Source organism: Gracilinanus agilis, chromosome 4 (genome assembly GCF_016433145.1).
Source record: "Gracilinanus agilis isolate LMUSP501 chromosome 4, AgileGrace, whole genome shotgun sequence".
NCBI classification, from domain to species: domain Eukaryota; kingdom Metazoa; phylum Chordata; class Mammalia; order Didelphimorphia; family Didelphidae; genus Gracilinanus; species Gracilinanus agilis.
The window spans coordinates 162,353,753-162,373,456 of record NC_058133.1 but is presented as its reverse complement, the minus strand read 5'-3'; the positions used below and the strand labels follow the sequence as shown (position 1 = coordinate 162,373,456).

General features: G+C 42.2%; 1 protein-coding gene across 1 annotated transcript; it reads left to right on the top strand.

Annotated features, from left to right (window-relative positions):
* The first annotated feature begins 2,513 nt into the window (after nt 1–2,513).
* Nucleotides 2,514–19,460, top strand: SLAMF8 (SLAM family member 8). Its single transcript, XM_044674523.1, has 5 exons — nt 2,514–2,585; nt 11,860–12,180; nt 15,626–15,931; nt 17,527–17,634; nt 19,376–19,460. Exons 1-5 carry the CDS (start codon nt 2,546–2,548, stop codon nt 19,438–19,440), a joined length of 840 nt encoding a protein of 279 aa, XP_044530458.1. The 5' UTR covers nt 2,514–2,545; the 3' UTR covers nt 19,441–19,460.
* The last annotated feature ends 244 nt before the right edge of the window (nt 19,461–19,704 follow it).

Genomic DNA, 19,704 nt, shown 5'->3' with positions numbered 1-19,704 from the left:
CTGGCTCTCCATCCTCTGAGTCACCTAGCTACCCCCTGAAGGCAGTGCTAATTAATGGACCCCTGCTAAACACCCACCATGGACCTCTAGAGACACAAGGATTCCATTTGAGAATCATGATCAAATTATTTCTAGATTCTCTAAGAAGCAAATTAGTGGTTTCTTTTTTTTTTTTTTTTTAAACCCTTACCTTCCGTCTTGGAGTCAATACTGTGTATTGGCTCCAAGACAGAACGGTGGTAAGGGCTAGGCAATGAGGGTTAAGTGACTTGCCCAGGGTCACACAGCTGGGAAGTGTCTGAGGCCATATTTGAACCTAGGACCTCCCGTCTCTAGGCTTGGCTCTCCATCTATTGAGCCACCCAGCTGCCCGCTAGTGGTTTATTCTTAAAGGGGCTAATATTTGTATTATTTGCACAAACTGATTAATAGAGTGTTATTGTGCACACTAAGAAGCGTAAGCAAGGCTGCGCTGGACCAACTCACACTGGTTAGCTAGAGCTGAATGTTAAATTTTCAGGGTGAGCATTTATGCCTTGGAAGCCGCGAACCCTACCGATCAGGGACTTCATACATTGGGGGAGGGGGTGTTTGGATCGTAGAGTCTAGACTTAAGAACGTGATAGAAATGTGAATAATGGAAATTAAACTTGAAAGTATATTATCTGTCCATTCCCGCCCCCACCCCAGTCAGTAAGGAAACATTTTATGAGGTTATCACTGGGTATAAGTCTTATTGGTGGTTCTGAAGTACGGGTACGTGGGCTACGAGCGTGTAATATGTGTTACACTTTGGCACTATACGGCTTGGGTTTGAAGCTTGACTTTGCTGGCCAGATGACTTGGGCAGGTAATTTACCCTCTTCTGTTAAGTGAGGAAGCTGGACTGGGCGATCACCAGTCTGTCCCTCGCTACTCTGAATCCTAGAAACGGAGGCAACAAAGGGTTAACGGGAGGACGTGCCCGGGAGGGTGGTCCGAGCAATCTGTTTACAAACAAAGACCTCCTTCCTCCCGCCAGCCTCGGTACAGCAGTTTGCTCTACAAAGGTCTCTTTTAACTGCAGCCAGTCTGTTGTGGGTGGCAGATGGAGCTACTGAGTTTGCATTTGTAGCAGACATTTAGCTTCCCCAAAAAGCCCGGAGGAATAGAGAGCCGGGAGCTGGAAGCTCGGCTGCAAGCTGCTGTCTTAATTAGGGAGTTCTGGGAGTGGCCCCTTTGAACTCCACAACTAATTTACCTGAGTGAACTCCCCCCTGCGGCTGGGTAATGAGCAGCGCAGTGTCCTAGTGATTAGAAGGCTTTGGAGGACCAGCGCAGGCAGAGTTAACCCTTCCCTTCCCTTCCCTTCCACTAGTTCAGTCTTCCCTCCCGGACCTTGCTCCAGCAGGAAGGCAGGCAGCATCTCCCTTCTGCATCGTCAGTTTCTCATCATCTGTCCACCAATAGCTCCTTCCGATTGGCCTGCAAACACACCTTTGGCCCTTTTAACCCATCTCAATCCTCCCCTTCCCTGATTAACGAGGGGAAAAAGCTGTCTCCTTGGACTTCCTTTCTACCTATTCCCTTTAATGCCTTGCAGCCTGGTTCCCTCTCTACTTCTGACCAGTACAGAATAGCCATGTTGTTTCAGTAAACGAATGCTAGAGGCAGGGTTTAGAACGGTGGTGGCAAACCTATGACATGGGTGTCAGCACTGACAGAGAAGTATGGGGCTGCATGCCAAGGATGAAACATTTGCTGTAGTGTAGTGTGTGCACTCTGTGCACTATAGATGACAATTCTACCTATATTGATTTACCTATTTTGGTTTATTAAATACAGTTATATATTACAATTATACATTTTTGTTATTTAAATTATAAGTATCATGAAATTATAGGGCTTTTTCTCAAAGGGACACACCACCAGAGTTATGCTCATTTTTTTGGTGAATTTTGACACACCAAGCTCAAAAGTTTGCCCATCACTGGTTTAAAAGATGGACCACAGGGGCAGTTGGGTAGCTCAATGGAGTGAGAGTCAGGCCTAGAGACAGGAGGTCCTAGGTTCAAACCCAGCCTCAGCCACTTCCCAGCTGTGTGACCCTGGGCAGGTCACTTGACCCCCATTGCCCACCCTTACCACTCTTCCACCTATGAGACAATACACCGAAAGTACAAGGGTTTAAAAAAAAAAAAAAAAGATGGACCACTGTTTATTTCCTAAAAATATGCCCAGGAAAGTGTGGAGATTGCATTAACAGAATAGGAGCAAATGAAAGGGGCTGATTTATAAGAATCTGTTCTTAAAATAGTCCACTCTGGCGTAAGCCAACTTCTACTTTTTGGGGAGCCTTTTTGTTTTCAGGATATCTTGCTCTGAGTCAAGATTCCGTCTTCTTAGGATGGGACTTTCCTAAAAGGACACAGTGAGGTTCCCCACATCCTGTTAGCCTGGGATGTTCCAGTTTGCAGTTGGTTAGTTTCTTATTGACACTCCTCCATACTCATAAGCAAACATTCTCATTCACTTCTGGGTCCTTTCTTCACCACATGCAAGCAAGATGGCCAGGTGGATACTTCAGAGTCTCCTTCTCTGGGAAGGTATGGGGAGTTTGGGGATGGGGGGGAAGGACCAAGAGAACTGACCAGGGAGCTGAAATTCCATCTAACTGCAGGAATTACCAACCAGATCTAGGCAAAACACATGCTTCATTGTGGGTTTGCATCTGAAGGAAGTTGGGGGAGAGCCATCAAAGCCAAAATGATATCAAGGTTTAATTTAAGTTAGCACTAAGAAAAAACACTAATGGAGAGGTATAGTGGGGGGTGAGGAGGACCAAGAGAGGGTACCAAGAAGAGCTAAGGCTGGCAGGAGTAGTCTTTGGGGTCAATGGCAGTAGGACACCATGGAGACCACTGGGCAGAGATGATGGGAGGCCTTTGAGAACATCTGGACAACTCAAAAATGCTTTCTTTCTAAAGACAATTTGGAGAAAAGGATAACCCCTTCCCAAGATGGTAATGGCGGTGTTTGTCTAGTATTAGGGAAAGAAGGTATAGCCTTCCTTTTTAGTAATTTCCATGTCGGAATAAGAAGTGGATACAGATTGTATCACAGGATATCGAGGTTGGAAGGGAACACCAATCTAACCCCATCTTCCAAGGGCAAACACAAAAACAAAAATTCTGTTGATAGCTGTGGGTTCCTTTCTGTTCTGGCCCTCCAGTGCCTCTGACCCACTGAGGTTCAAGATTAGATGAATCATTTTATTTCCCTCTAAACCCATCTGTCCTTCATCTTTTTTTTCTTTCTCTGAAGGGTGCTTCCATTTTTTTCAGGCAGTCACTCCTGATCATAACCTTGGTTTTATCTTTGACTCATTCCTCTCCTTCACCCACCATATCCAATCAATTACCAAGTCTTCTACCTTCCACTTCCACATGTCTCACAATCTGTCTGCTTATCTCTACTCACACAGCCTCTGCCCTAGTTCATACCCTTATCTCTCACCCAGACTATTGCAATAGCCTTCTAATTGGTCTCCCTGCTTCTTACATCTCTCTATTCCAATATATTCTTTATCCACAGCTGTCAAATTGATATTCCTAAAACATTGATTTGACCAGATCACCCCATACTCAAACATATTCGTGGCTTCTTATTGTGTCTGGAATAAAACACAAAATCCCCAGCCTGGCTGGAATTAAAAACCTTCCACAGTCTGGTTCCCACCTACCTTCTTTAATCTTATTTCATATTACTGCCCTTCATGCATTCTTTCTTCCTGGTCCCCTATGTCTGCAATGTTTATTATTCTCTGGCTTCCTTCAAAGCACAGCTTAGATTTCATTATCTTTATGAACAAGTCGTATTTATATAGCACTCTCATTTCTTACAACAACACTGGGAGGGAGGTAACATGATTATCCCCATTTTACAGATGAGGAAACTGAGGAAAACAGAAGTCAAGTGGCTTGTTGAGGGTCAAGGTCACAAGATTAGCAAATATCTGAGGGTAGGATTTGACCTCCAGGTTTAGCACTCTATACACCACAGCACCCTGCCTTTTGTTATGATTTTAGATCTTTTTATCTCTTTGTTCGTGTGTGTGTGTGTGTGTGTGTGTGTGTGTGTGTGTGTGTGTGTGTTAAACCCTTATCTTCTGTCTTAGAATCAAATTGATTCTAAGATAGAAGAGTGGTAAGGGCTAGGAAATGGGGTTAAGTGACTTGCCCAGGGTCACACAGCTAGGAAGTATCTGAGGTCACATTTGAACCCAGGAGCTCTACCTTTCAGGTTTGACTCTCTATCCACTGAGCCACCTAACTGCCCCTTGGTAGACTCTTAATAATAAATGTTTGCTGGATTTAAACCTCCTTCATTTACAAATGAGGAAACCATCAAATCCAACTCCCTTCTTTTACAAGTAAAGAAAATGAAACAAAGAGATTAAATGATAGTCTGGTCCCACAGCTAATATAAGTAGTTGAAGTGGGATTTGAACCCAGGCCTTCCAAAGTCCCCAAAGGGTATCCTCTCCCCTAACAACATTAGATCAATGATCAGAGTTAAAATTTGAACCTTGTTCCTCTATCTTCACTTTCAAATCATAAAGGTACCTTTGAGATCATCAAGACTAATAAATAGCTGATAAAAGTCTGAGGCAGCTTTTGAACTCAGGTCTTCTTGACTCTGAATCCAGTGTACTATCTGTTTGGGCATTTAAGTGATGTGAGGATTGCTATAGTTCTAAAAGTACTGGACCTGGAGGTCCGATGTTTGAATGCCAGCTCTAAAAAGAACAATGTGATTATAGGTAAATAACTTCATCAGCCCTGGGCTTGTTCTGTGAAATGAGCACAATAACACTTTTGCTGCCTACTTCACAAGGTCGTTGTGAAAAGAAGGCTAAGTATGTCTCCTGTTCACTTTAAGGCTGAGTGTAGAATCCTCTATCTTATCTCTTCTTGGCTACCGTGTAATCAACTCAATGACCATCACTTAGCAGATATCCTTTGCTCAGCTCTGTGTATCTAACATCTTTGTTTAGAATCATAAAATGATAGAAAGTTGGAGCTAGGATATATGAGAGTATATAGTAGTAGTAGTAGTAGTAGTAGTAGTAGTAGTAGTTGTTGTAGTTGTAGTAGTAGTAGTAGTAGTAATAGTATAGTAGTAGTAGTACTTGTAGTAGTAGTATAGTAGTAGTGTAGTAGTAGTAGTAGTAGTAGTTGTTGTTGTTGTTGTAGCAGCAGCAGCAGTAGTAGTAAGAACAAATACTTATATAGTGCCTAATATGTGTCAGACACTATGCTAAGAACCTTACAGCCCAGAGGGAGGTGCTCTTATTATCCCCATTTTACAGTTGAGGAAACTGAAGCAGATAGAGATTAAGTGCCTTGCCCAATTCCCCCAGCTATACTGATTCAGGATTTGAACTGAGGTCTTCCTGACTCCAGACTCACCACTGTATCCACCCAACTTGCCCTTTGGAGTGAGAGAGGCTTCTGTGAAAGGGTAAAGAAGTCACCTGTGGCCAGCTGGGTTTGCTAGTTTCCTGTAGGGTGACATTGATAACATAGGACTGACTTTCTTAACCCAAAACCCCAGTGTGTGGCAAGTTTGTACAGACCAAATAATTAGTGACCCATAGTTCCTCTTTTATCTCAGGGTCCAAAACTTGATCATGAGGTTATTATATAGTTCCTTCTTTAGCAAAATCAGAACTTATGCAACTTTGCAGGAAAAAAAAAAGGAACATTTGACCTGGCTCCATGTTCTCCTCCATCTTAGTAAATGTGTTGTTTTTACATAGTTGTGGTGGCTCACTTAAAACCAATATTTAGAGAGAGGTCTGGGCAACTTCCTAGGTGGCAATCCGCTTTGGTGTTATTCTTCGTGTATTTTTTTTAAAACCCTTACCTTCTGTCTTGGAGTCAATACTGTGTATTGGCTCCAAGGCAGAAGAGTGGTAAGGGTGGGCAATGGGGGTCAAGTGACTTGCCCAGGGTCACACAGCTGAGAAGTGGCTGAGGCCAGATTTGAACCCAGGACCTCCAGTCTCTAAGCCTGACTCTCATTCCACTGAACTACCCAGCTGCCCCCGATTCTTCATGTATTTTGGAGAGGAAGATTTTGGATAGGTTATGGTAGCCACTTGTACTTTCCTCAAGCTGTTACTTTCCTTTTCATATTCATATTTATATAATTCTGTTTTGTCGAGTATAAGTTTTTCATTTAAAATGTTCCTGTATTCTAGCTCTCCCAATAAAGTCCTGCTTTAATGCCTCATCATGAGGCATAAGTAACCTCCTCTCTGTGTTGAAGGTCAGACTAATGGAGCAGAAATGTTGGCAGCTCCTGCTAACTGGAAAGGCTTTGGACATGTGCCCAGTGAATGCCTATATGTGTGCCATCTATGGACCCACTCAAGTTCTGTTCAGAGAAGCTCAAGCACTAGGCTGACCACAGTGTAATGACTTACTTTGACTAAAGCAACTCTGAGTCACAGAGTGCTCATCGAAAGCTTCTTTGGGGGAGGGAATTGCCCACATTGACAAAATAATAGATCTTGGAAATAGATTCCAACACATCTATCTGGTTTCATCAGAAAGGAAGCCCATCCTTTCCTCCGTGATTGCAAATGAATCTCCCCTTCAAAGCCAAATGGAGTTTCTTTTTTTATGGACTCATAAGATCATAGATTTCAAGATAATTGGGACCTTAGAGGCTACCTAGTCCAACTTGATTATATAGACAATATTTTACAGATGAAGAAATGGAAGCCTGGAAAAGTTAAGTGATTTACCTAAAAACAAATAGGTATTATTAATGTGAGAACTAGACTTTACCTAAAAATTTACCTAGAATTTACCTAAAAACAAATAGGTATTATTAATGTGAGAACTCAGGTCCTATTCCAACTCATCATTCTTTCTGCTTTCCCACATCAATTTTTTTCTTTTAAAAAAATTATATGTTTATTTTTGACATTCAGCACAGTGTTGGGACCGAAGTCAGGAAGACTCACCTTCCTGAATTCAAATCCAGCCTTAAACACTTCCGAGCTGTGTAACCCTGGGCAAGTTACTTAATCCTGTTGGATTCAGTTTCCTTATCTATAAAATGAGTTGGGGAAGGATAGCAAATCACTCCAATATCTTTCCAAGAAAACCTCAAATAGGGTCACAAAGAGTTGACACAACTGAAGCAACTGAATAACAACCCCCAAAAAAGCCAATAGACCATGTTTTTGGTTTGGGATTGGAGTCACGAAGGAAGGAGGATACATATTGTTGCAATCAGGTGACCCATAGTAAAAGTCATGACTTGAGAATCAGGAGATGGTAGAATTGATGGTTCTAATCAATTCTCAATTATTCACATGTGACATATCCACTTTGTAGTTTATCTATGGCAAATGGTTAATTTAGACTGGTTTCCTTCCTGGGTTTACTGACAGTTGATGTTTGCTTAGACAATATTAACTTCCATTTGCTTTTAGCTAGGGACAATAGATTAAGATTCTTCACTATAGAAAGATAAGAGCTGAGAGGAGACGACTGACTGGGAAGGGTGTGCTCAACACATCCTATAACAAACAGGCACCCTTGAAATCTCAGAGAAGAGAGTTTGAGGAAGAATAAAATGACATGATCTTAAGCTTTCTATTGACCTCAGTTTCCTTACTTATAAAATGAATGAATTAGACTGAGTAATGATTCCCTTTCTAACTCTAAATCCTCTGGTCATCCTAGTACACCCTCAGGATTCAGCGGGTATTATTTACAGCACTTGTTACTCAAGGCTGTGGCTCCAGGTCGAAAATATAACTGGGTTCCATAAGAGTTTAGATTAGAAGTTGGCAGTCTTTCAGGTATGGCTTGCCAAGCCTTTACTTACTCCCTGAAGGAAGGTAAGACATTTCTGCTCTTAAAGCAGAAACTCCTTTTCAAAATTGCAAATACTTCCTGGGAGGAGTCACACCTTAAGTCTTTATCCTGGTATTTAGAGTTTAAAAAGATGTCTTGTCCAATGACCTCATTTTACAAGTGTAAAAGGCACACCCATGGAGTGTGGAGAGGATACAGGCACTGGTTACTAGCTAAAGAGCACGCTTGGCCAAAGATTCTTGCTTGGTTTCTTGGATCTTATGAAAGTTGGGGACACTGGGGGAGGGAAGGTGCAAAGGAGCTAAGCATGTCCTCTGGTCACTTCTTGGGACACATCTTGCCTACCTCTTGCTAAATAGTATGTGCCAGAGACTCTGTTGGCCACTTGTTTCCTGAAATAAGAATAGGAATAAGGCCACCAAGCCAGAAAGAGTCGCCTACTTGGAAGGCTTAAAGGAAGAAATAAAGTCCTTTCTTGGTCTCTCTTCCAGTCTTTCAGATTTCTGGTTTGGGGCTTTAACATCTCTCCCTTTTACTTATGACCATGGTAGGAGTGTGCTAGAGTTAGCTTTCAAAAGCTTACAAAGAGATTCCTAAATTTTCAAAGTGAGTATTTATAGCTCAGAAATTGGAAAACTCTACAAATCGGGGCTAGTTTTGTGGATTGTCTAGACTTAGCAAGCATTCATAACACAGCAGATTAAACTTAATAGTGTGCACCTACAGCATACCTTTGTTTTGCTTTATAAATATTGGTTGAACTCAACAGGACTGCAGTAAAAGGCTAAGGGGATGAAAGTACCACCAGACTAGAGACCTGGTCACTAGAGGTTAATAACAATTAATCACTGGATTTATATGGCACTTTCAAGTTTGCAAAATAATTTACATCCATTATCTCATTTGATCCTCACAACTACCTAGAAATTACAAATTGTAAAACTGGAAACTGAGGTAAACAGAGCTTAAATTATTCAGAGTCATATAACTGCTGTGTCTGAGGCTAGATCTGAACTCAAATCTTCTTGATTATCCCATGACCCTCTCCAATTAGTTGCCTCTCACATATACAGGCTCAGACACACACACACACACACACACACACACACACACACACATTTCTCTAGTTATAGTCTTCCTATGCCACCACTATCTCTAACAAACTGGCACTGGGAATGAAAATAAATCCTTTCAGACTATTCCCAAGTTAGAAATGTCTGCTTTGGTCCAGTTTCCTCCTTATTGCTTGGGAGAAAACATCAGAGGGGGACCCCAGTCACCCAAAATTTTATGCAAGAAGTTTTTGGAGTTCATCCTTCCTGATTATTACCTTGTTGCGATGGAGGGACTTGTGTGACTCAATGAAACTATGAGCTGTACCATGCAGGGTTACCCAAGACAGAGAGATCCTAGAACAGAGTTTTAATATAAAGTGATCTACTAGAGAAGGAAATGGAAAGCCACTCCAGTTTTTGCCAAGAAAATCCCATGGATGGTATGGAAGACACAAAGGCCTGACATGCTTTGGTCCATGGGGTCACAAAAAGTTAAGCAGGAATGAACAATTGGAGTTTAATCCCACTTGGAACTCCCTCAGAAGCAATTTTCAAGTGATGTCACATATAAACATTCATATACACACTCATGCACATACAATATACATACACATCCATATAAAAACATTTACACACTCACAAACATTTACTCACACATGTTCACACTCTCACGCTCACACACACGCATATACACACAACCAATCATAGATATCATCTCACAGAAGGATAGATTTATGGTCTGAATATCTGGATTCAAATCCTGCTGGGTCTATCATTTAATTTCTCTGGACCTCAATTTCCTTACCTGGAAAAATGGAGGGTTTGGACTAGATGACCTCGGACATCCATTCCAGCTGACATGATAATCTCACTTTTCCTCAAATCCAGTTTCTAGGTTGTTTGGGATGCTATCTATTTACTGCCCTCTCTCTCCCTTGGAGGATTACAGAAATGTCAAGCTAGAGGGCACCTTAGGAATTATCTAATTAACTCCTTCATTTTAGAGATAAGGAACTTGAGGGTCAGGAAGGGTCAGAAGGGAAGTCACTGGCCCAAGGTCACAAAAGTAGTCAGTTGCAATATCCTAATTGTAATATTTCCTTTTTACCTTCTACCCTCCAAAACAATTACAAACATTAAGAGCAGGGTAGGTGTCATATCTAGCTGCCGTGAGCACACAGTAGGTCTCTAATTAATAATGTTTGCTAAATTGGCATAATCTAAGACCCTGGACAGTGCCCGAGAACCTGGCCTCCTAAGCATGGGGCACCCCATAGTTTTTTTTACTTTGAGCCAGATGGGTGGTCACTATCATGGGGCTGGAGAAATCTCTGAAAGGAAGTATTCGAATAAAGCAGATCTGCCCGTTGTGCATCTGATTGAAAATTCAACTCAGTAACAGAGGTGAAAGAGCTCCGGCTTGGTGGGAATGTGGGGGCAGGGGTACAAAAACACCCAGCAAGAGGCTAATAGCCACACATCGTGTCATTCAGAGCATAACCAAGACAAGCAGCAAACCTGGTCCCCGCTGCCCTTTGTTGTCAACACTCCATGCAAAAATCACTAACATCAGAGACTGCCTCATTTTCTTCTATTTAAATTCTAAGCATCTAGCACAGACTTTGGCACACAGTTAGTGCTTAGAAAATTCATTCATTCGTTCATTCATTAATATGAAGCCCTTCCCTTCTTGGCAATATTAACTGCTATAATCTATAGGCACTCATAGAGCATAAAGATATATGTTACTTGAAATGAATTTGTTTTTAAACCTGCAATTTTGTTTTGCTGGTTGAGGAAGGATTATATTCTATTTGTCTAGGTAGCACAGCTAGGTACCACAGTAGACTAAATACTGATCTTAGAATCAGGAAAATCTAAAATGGAATCTTTACTTGCCATATGACCTTGGGCAAGTCTCCTAACCATTCTTATCCTTAATTTCCTCACATGTAAAATAGAGATCATTAAAGCAGCTATCTCAAAGGGTTATTCTGAGGATCAATTTATATATGTATATAAATGCACATATATATATGTTCAAAGTACTTCGCAAATCTGAAAATGTCACATAAATGTTGGCTATTTATTATTTCTATTATTTTCATCATCATTCTCTATTATATATCTTATTGTGACTTAAATACGTAGAGCAATCAACCTGGAGTCAAGAAGACCTGGATTAAAATTCAATCTCAGACACTTACTGGCTGTATAACCCTGAGCAAGTCACTTAACCTCTGAGTGACTCCATTTTCTCATCTGTAAAATGGGAATAATAATAAGACCTACCTCCCCAGGGTTGTCATAAGGATAGAATGAGACAGTATTTGCATACTTTAGTGTATGATATGAGTGCTATCTATCACCTGTTATTATTGCTTGAAATTAAGGCTACATTTTGTCCAGTCCTAAAGTAAAGGCAGTTGTGCTTTAGCAAAAAAAATAAAAATAAAAGATACTGTATTTATAATCAGAAGACTTGGGTTTAAGTCCTAATTTTCATATTTGTATACTATGGCACCATGGGCAAGTCACAATACCTCTGGCCTGTAGGTATTGTAAAATGAAGGAGGGGCTGGGGAGGCAGGGAATGACTTAGTGGAAAAATGAGCCAAGTCTGGAGATAGAAGGTCCTGAGTTCAAATTTGACTTCTGACACTTCCTAGCTATATGATCCTGGCCAAATAATTCGACCCAAATTGCCTAGCCCCTTTCTACTTTTCTGCCTTGAAACTGATACTTAGTATTGATTCTAAGACAGAAAATAAATTTCAAAAACAAAATGGTAAAATAACGAGAAGGGAAAGAATAACTTTTGGTTTCCAAGATTCCTTCCACAATAAGGTTCTATGATCCCAAGGAAGTGGGAGGTATGGCAGGATTAGGAGTCTCTCCCAGGTTGATGACCCTGCTTTTCCCTTCAGCGTTGCTCCCAGCTGTCTGGGCCCAGGTGCAGGGGCGCGTGGGGGGTTCCGTGTTGCTGGAGGCAGAGGTGCCCCCTGGTTTCCGAGTCCGTGAGGCCATCTGGAGGTCCCTGTGGCCCTCAGAGAAGCTTGTGGCCACATTCTTCCATGGGGCAGCAGAGATTCTGTACGACTCTAGATTCCTGGGCAGGACGCAGCTGCACAGCAACCTCAGCCTGGAGATCCGGCCACTAGAGCAAGGGGACAGCGGTAACTTCTCAGTGCTATTGGCGGACATCAGGGGCCAGACCAAAAGCCAGACCCTGCAGCTCACCGTGTACGGTAAGTGGAGCCCAACTTCGGCCCTGCCCAACCTTCCATCACCCCCTTCCCTGGGGCTTCCACCTCACAGATCCAATAAGATGTAAAGGGCTTTGGGGTTAGTCAGTCAACAAGCCTACTAAGCGCTTACTATGTTCTAAGCTCTGTGCATAGCATTGGGAATGCTAATAGAAGCATTAATAATTAAATGTTAATAATAAACCTTATTTTATTCATTAAACCTAAATTTAAAAGCAATTAAATCTAATTCTATTAATAACATACCTTAAAGCACAATCCAAATGTTATTATCATTATTAACAATTATATCTATGATGCTATTAATAATGTTATTATTAATATTCTAGAGCAGAAAGGATAGACATTTTTGAATCTAAGTTCTAGTAGTCTGACCAGGCCATTCCCAGTTGCCTTTCAGAAATGCAGATGAGCTTCTGGTTTCTTGAAACACCATACTTTCTTTAATGCTTCCTCCTTAGCCCCCTTTTTTCACTTTACTTTCTATCTTGGAGTTGATACTACATATCTTTTCCAAGGCAGAAGAGTGATAAGGAGTATGCAATTGGGATTAAGTGACTTTTCCAGGGTCACATAGTATAAGGGTCAAAAATTAAAGGCTGGACAAAATTTATGAGAAATGTGGTCGCCAAAATCATCACTCAAGTCAGAATGACTTTTATGGCAGTTTATTTAAAAAAGGAGAAAGAGTGGAAGGGAGGAAATCAGAGAGAGAGTAATGTTATAGCAACCTCTGGGAAGAAGATGGAGACCAACTTGAGTGACAACTGACAGTTATAGAATTTAGAATTTACGATGGCATAAGCCAGGGACAAAAGACAGTTGCTGCCACCACTATAAAAATCCAGGGGCTGAGCCTCTTGAGAAGGGCCCGGGTGGTGCCTGGGTAGGTCAATAGACCTGCAACACTAGCACTTGTACCTTGTTGCCTCAAAGATCAATTCACCTGTTGCTGAATAGGGCTGAGAGATATACAGCTGACATCTATCATCAAGAAGAACATCACAAACTCTCTCTTCACCTGGTCAAGGCCACAGCTGGGCCTGACCAGGGCCTGAGAGAAGAGGAACTTCTCCAGCCAGCTGCCAACTTGATTAGTGATTGATGAGCTAACTCTAGCACCCATAGCTTAGCATAGCCATCCCCCAAACCACTTTCCTTATCCTGGATCCTACCCCTTTGAGCTTATTAGAATTAAATCCTTGAACAGATTCAAGTGAAGACTGGTGTCATTCTAAAGAACAATTCAACAGATACAACTAAGGGGAAAGGGAAATATTTGTTTAAATTGCAGTCATCAGCGTTATCCGACCTTATTACCAATTAACCTCATTATAAACCCTTATCCATTAATCCAACCCCAAGCCAAGTAACCAGAGGATTAATATACAGCTTCTCACTCAATCACTTTGGCTTGGGCAGTGTAGGTGGGGTCAGGTGCTCAGCTGAGACAAATATTTATAAGCCCTGGTGGTTTCCAGCACACCTTGGTGGCCATTCGGGCATCCCATTCCTCACTCAGCTTAGATCCATATACCATCTAAGGATCTTGGGCCATCTTCATCAGGCCCATCCCACAGAAGCACCATACTGCCCATAACAGTAACAATAGCTAGAAAGTGTCTGAGGCTAGATCTGAACCCAGAGCCTCCTATCTCCAGACCTGACTCTCTATCCACTGAGCTGCCCAGCTACCCCAGCCTATTCTATTCTTCAAACTCTTCTTCTCTATCTGTACCTCCCTCCCCATCTTCACAACTTCTTGGGGGCTCCTACTTTAATTATAGAGGGGACCAGAAAGAGCCCACATTTTTACTGAAAGAACAAAAGCTCATCATCTGGGCTAGAGAACAGGGAGCGGGGGTAAGCAGTGTAGATAGTTAGCTAGGGCACAGTGTAGAGAGTCAGCCAAAGGCATTTATTAATCACTCACTGTGAGGCAGGCTTGGTGCTAAGAGGGGAAGATATGATAAGGTGCTTTTTTTTTTTTAATAACAATTAAGCATAGTCAAGCAAAACAAATCCATATGGTAGCCATGGGTGAGAATGTTGATTTCCCACTGTCCCTTAAGTGCATAACTCCTCTATCAAGAGGTATGAAGCATCCTCCATCATCCGTTGGTAGGCACTTTTGAATATTTCTTTTTCTAAATCCTATCTTCATACTGCTAGGAAATTCTCTCCCTTGTGGCTCATTGGCATTTATTTTGTGATAAGTCCACATAGCAAACTCAAAAGCTTTGATGGATAGTAGCAGACAGGAGGCAAAATTTTCAAACTCTGCCTAAGAGACGCAAATGCTGGGATTAAAGAGACAATGACTTATCTTTCCTTCAATATACGAAGTCAGATCTCAGTTATCCTGTAAAGAGGGTGAGAAGAGGCATAAATAACCCACAATCAATGGTGCCACAAAACTTTCCAGATTTAGATTCTCTAGTGGAGGGTGGAGAGTGACATGTGAAGACAGGTGAAAACTGATCACAAGAAACATCTGAATGGTGGGTACCTATTGAAATAAATTGCATGTTCATTACTTTCAAATACATCGTGGCTAGAACTCAGCAGGCAAAGCTGCCCAGTAGAATCCCTAGTGTATCTGCTTAGAGATTAGATAAGAATGGTTTATAATTAGCTTCTTAATTGTTTGAATTTCAGAGGGCATTTCTGAAGTCCTTGAAGTGTTTAAAAGCAGTTTGTTCTTTCTCTTTGATATCGTCAAAGGATCTTGGATTTAGAGAACAGAAAGAGCATTAGAGGGCAACCCTTCCCCATATTACAGATGAGGAGATTGAGATGCAGAGAGATCGAGTGACCTGCCCAGGATCACTCAGCTAATAACTGTCGAGGCAGCATCGAACTCAGGTCTTTTTAACTCCAAGTCCAGTGGATACTTTTTCCACTCAAGCAGATCCCTACCACTCCACCTGGGGTCTTTTTTACCTTTTCCCATAAATCTTCCAAGAGGATCTCTGCTGCTGTTCAAGCACATCTAATGCTTCATGACCCCATTTAAAGTTTTCTTGGCAAAGATATGGGAGTGGTTTGCCACTTCCTTCTCCAGCTCTATTTACAGATGAGGAATCTGAGGCAAAAAATGGTTAGGTGGCTTGCCCAGAGTCAGATACCTACTAAGTGTCTGAAGCCATATTTGAACTCAGAAAGATGAGTCTTCCTAACTCCAAGCCCAGCACTCTATCCTCTGTCTTTGCCTGGCACATAATAGATATTTAAATTGTGTTTCTTTTATCCTTCCTCTCTTTCTTCCTTTCTCTCTTCCACCCTCTCTTCCTTCCTTGTACACTAGGGATGGTTCAATAGTAGGGTAAAGAGGAGACAGAATTGAAGTCAAAAGCTCCACTCTACATGACTGTCCAGTGTAACAAACTGTGTAATATTAGTTCTGTGTTGTGTGTTTTGTACCCAGAAGCAGTTTCGAGACCCACAGTACAAGTTTTCATTGCTGTATCAGGTGGCACCCAGCCACCCAGGACCTGCCAAGTCTTCCTATCCTGTGTGGTTCCCAATAGCAGTGAAGTGACCTATAGCTGGCAGCGGAAGGATGCAGCTGAGCTTGGGAACCCCCAACAGGGTCTTTTCACTGATAATCAGGTGCTGAGGATCACCCTGGGGCCAGGGGATGAGGATACCGTCTACTCTTGCATTGTGTCCAACCCTGTCAGCTGGGACGCAGTGACTGTCACCCCCTGGGAAAGCTGCATCCAGAATACGGGTATGCCAAATGGTCAGAACAATCTTTTGGGTCCCAACTTGTGGAAATGACTTCTTCTACTTGCAGATGGCTTTGAAAGAGATGGGAAAAGGAGAAAAAGGAAGTGGACAGCCTCAAAGGATAAAACAAAACCAAAAACAAACCAGCCCACCATTCTGTAGAGAGCTTTCCACAAGTATATTAGCACATCTTGCTATGGCCAAGAGATGAAAATGGCTCTCCTTTTACATCCTTCCCACTGGCTTCCCTTTTATCACTTATTTGCCCTTATAGCTCTGTTTTTAATGTTCTTTATTTGATTTCACCTGGATGAAAACATTGAGGTAGAAATGAAGGCTTTTCCCCCATAGTGTAATTGACCCTGGTTTAATAAGGACCTTTGGGTGTAATAAGACTTCCCATTTCCATAATACTTTTTCCTTCATCCACACAATGAAGGAAAGGTTCTCTCTAAGCATTCTGGTTCACAGATGCCAGAAACTGAGGTAGAGAAAGATTAAGTGATTAGTCTAGGATCACAAAGCTGCTGAGAGTATTTAACATCAGGACTTGATTCCAAATTCAGCAATCTTTCCACCCTAGGGATGTGAAGTGTTGAGAATGAGGGGATTGGGTACAGTTTTGAGTTCTGTGGATCTGTGTGGGAGGAGGTGGCCTCTGCCCTAGAGTCTGGCCCCTCGCTCCACTAGCCCCAGGGGGAACCGTGTGGCCTCAGCCCTAAAAACAGGTTTCCCAGCCTCCTAGATTAAGTGGCCTCATGACAAACTAGTACTTTGCTCTTGAGTTTATGAGAGTAGGTGAACATCATGTGTGGACAGGTACTAAAGTACAGGATGTATGCTAATGCTTGTAGAAACGTGTTTGTGTTTTCGAAGGTTGACATGGCAATGGGAGAAAGCACTCACTGACCTCTGTAAGGATGGAAGGTGTGCAAAGGGGATGAGGCAAAAGGAGCCAGAGAAGTCAGTTGCTGACGGTTGCTGACAGTTGAGGCCAGAGAGAATTCTGGGGGATTCTCTGGAGGAAGGAGGAGAAGGAGAGGGGAGGTCTTCAGGCAGGCGAAGAACTGGGAAGAGGGAGGAGGAGGACAACCCAGCTCAGATCCAGTCCTGAGGACTTCCTGAGGATCTTTCTCCTTTTGTCCCATCCCCTTTGCACACCTCCCATCCTTACACCTGCGAGTCACAAAACCTTAGTTCATGTCCTAGCTCTGACACTAGTGGAGTCACTTATAACAAATTGAATTAATCTTTCTAGACCTCAGATTCCTTACCTGCAAAATGGGGGCAAAACTTGCACTCTCTTCCTCACAGAGATATTGTGAAGGTGTTCTCTAAACCTCAGGGCATCGGTGCCTTTGTGTAAGCTCTAGGTCACATTACTTATAACCTTTTGAAAAGAGGCCTTTTTTTCATCCCCATCCTCAGGGATCATGCCAGGGACCCTGACAGAAGGGAAGAGGAAAAGGAGGAAGCTATGATCTGTAAGAAGGGTTGAGGGAAGGGAAGGCACTTTATTTGGTCTCACAGAAGGGTTAGTGGCTTCAAGCACTCAGTGACTATCTCTAACTCTGACCCTGAATTTCCTCTGCTCAGAGCCAGGAGAGAAATCCTACAAAGACATCCTGCTAGTGGCAGTGCCCATCTCTCTGCTCTTGTTGCTGGCTGGGATCCTCTCCATATGGCACTGTGCCCTCTGCTCAGGTAAGACTCCTTGATGTTGCTACAGGAGAGAACTAGGAGATGGGAGGGGGTAAGGCATGGAGATTAAAGCACTGCATTTTTTGTCTGTAAACAGCTGGGAGGCAGGATTTACAGACTAGAGGAGAGATGTCAGCTTGGCATGTTGTTGTTCAGTCATTGTTCAACTGTGTGCCGCTCTTTGTGATTCCATTTAGGGTTTTTTTTGGCAAAGATATTGGAATGGCTTGCCATTTCCTTCTCCAGCTCATTTTACAGATGAGGAAACTGAGGAAAACATGGTTAAGAGACTTGCCCAGGGTCTCATAGGTAGTACATGCCTAAGGCCAGATTTGAACTCAGAAAGATGCTCCTGATTCCAAGCCCAGTGTTCTATCAGTTGGTCCACTTAGCTGCCCTTAAATAACAAAATTGTAGATCATTAAAGTTGGGGGGGGGGCTTTAGAAATCATCTAGTCCAACTTCCTTATTTTGCAAATGAGGAATCAGAGGGCCTGGGAGATGAAGTCAGATCTTGCTCAAGTGTGGGAACAAGTAATGGAACCCCCCACTTGGCACACTCTCTCCTGGACCACCCTGCCTATTAATACTTCCTCATCCTTTGCAATTCTTGTCTATGCTTTCCCCTTATCTCTCCTTTGAGAAATTGAACTGAATTGAGAAACAGCCTAGTGCAGACCTTTCTCTGGTTCAGGTTGTAAATCATGGACACCATTGCAGCATTCAGACTGTCCATCCATCAGTTGTCTCTTACACTGGAATTTCATGGCCTGCCTACTTCCTTTTTTGGTCATGTATATCCTCAATGATCTATTTTACACTGCTGCTATCTCTGCACAGAGGTTTAACTAACTTAGAGAAAATCCTTTGCAAGGGTGATGCGGTCATTTCAAGTCCATTTATATCATCCTCAAATATGGATTATAAACTTCAGGGAAAGGTAAATCAGCATATACTGAAGGCTACAGCAGCTAAGTTATTCATTCATATAATGTCATCCAAAGAACCCCAGGCTGGGTATTGGGAAACCTGGGTTCCAATCCAAGCTCTCCCATTAATGGGGACAAATCACCTCTGGCCTTCCATTTCTTTATCTCTAAAATGAAGGAAAGGGCTCTTGGGAATTCTTAACTTAAGATCCAAAAAATTGTTGGAAGAAGGTTTACATTCTGACATCTATATTTTAATAATTGGTTTCTTTTGTAATCCTGTGTATTTTATGCATTTTAAAATACTATTCTGGGAAAGAGGACCACAGAGGCTTCAACAGAGTGCCAAAGGGATTCATGACGCCAGAAATGTTAAGAATCCCCAAGTTAAACAATGATTTTATTGGTCATTTCTGGCTCTAATAGGTTAAATTATTAAATCTGTATCAGGAGAGGCTGAGGTTAGATCTTGAGATTAACTTATTTCTAAATGTTAAGGAACAAGGAGAACAAAAGGTTGGGAAATCCCTTCTCTAGGAATTTTGAAGGTTGGGAGAGAGAATCTTTTGGGATGATTTAGAGAAAGATTGGCCAGAGTTAGAAAACACATAGAAGGTCTCTCCCAACCCAGTGATGCTGAAATTTAGAGGCTTATAGACTTTGCCCAACAGAATACAAGCTCCTTAGATACAGGAATGCTTTCATTTTTGTCTCTAGATCTCTAGAATCTAGTACAGTACTTGGTACATAGTGAACATTTCACAAATGTTCACTGAAGCGAATTGTACTAAACTCTATCCTTTATTCTTTGTCAGGGAAAAAAAGGAGAAACAGCACTTCCAACCATGTGACCACAGAGACAGAGACACCTTCGGTGTAGGTGGACTGCCAAAAGCACTTGTGATAACACCAAGCTAAGGCTGCTGGGATTGTTCTTAGAGTACCTACTTGGCCCAAGATGCCCTGGGGCATGGTCTGGTGCTTGTAAACCACCCTCAGTATCTTCACCTCTCATAAGAATCTCTTTCAGTTCCTAGGATACTGGTATGGGAAGCTCAACCCATAGCCCCTGGACTCCTGCAAGACATAGGCCAATGGAGCAGGTTCTCAAGGAAAAAAGGTGTTGGCTCATCCTTCCCAGTGT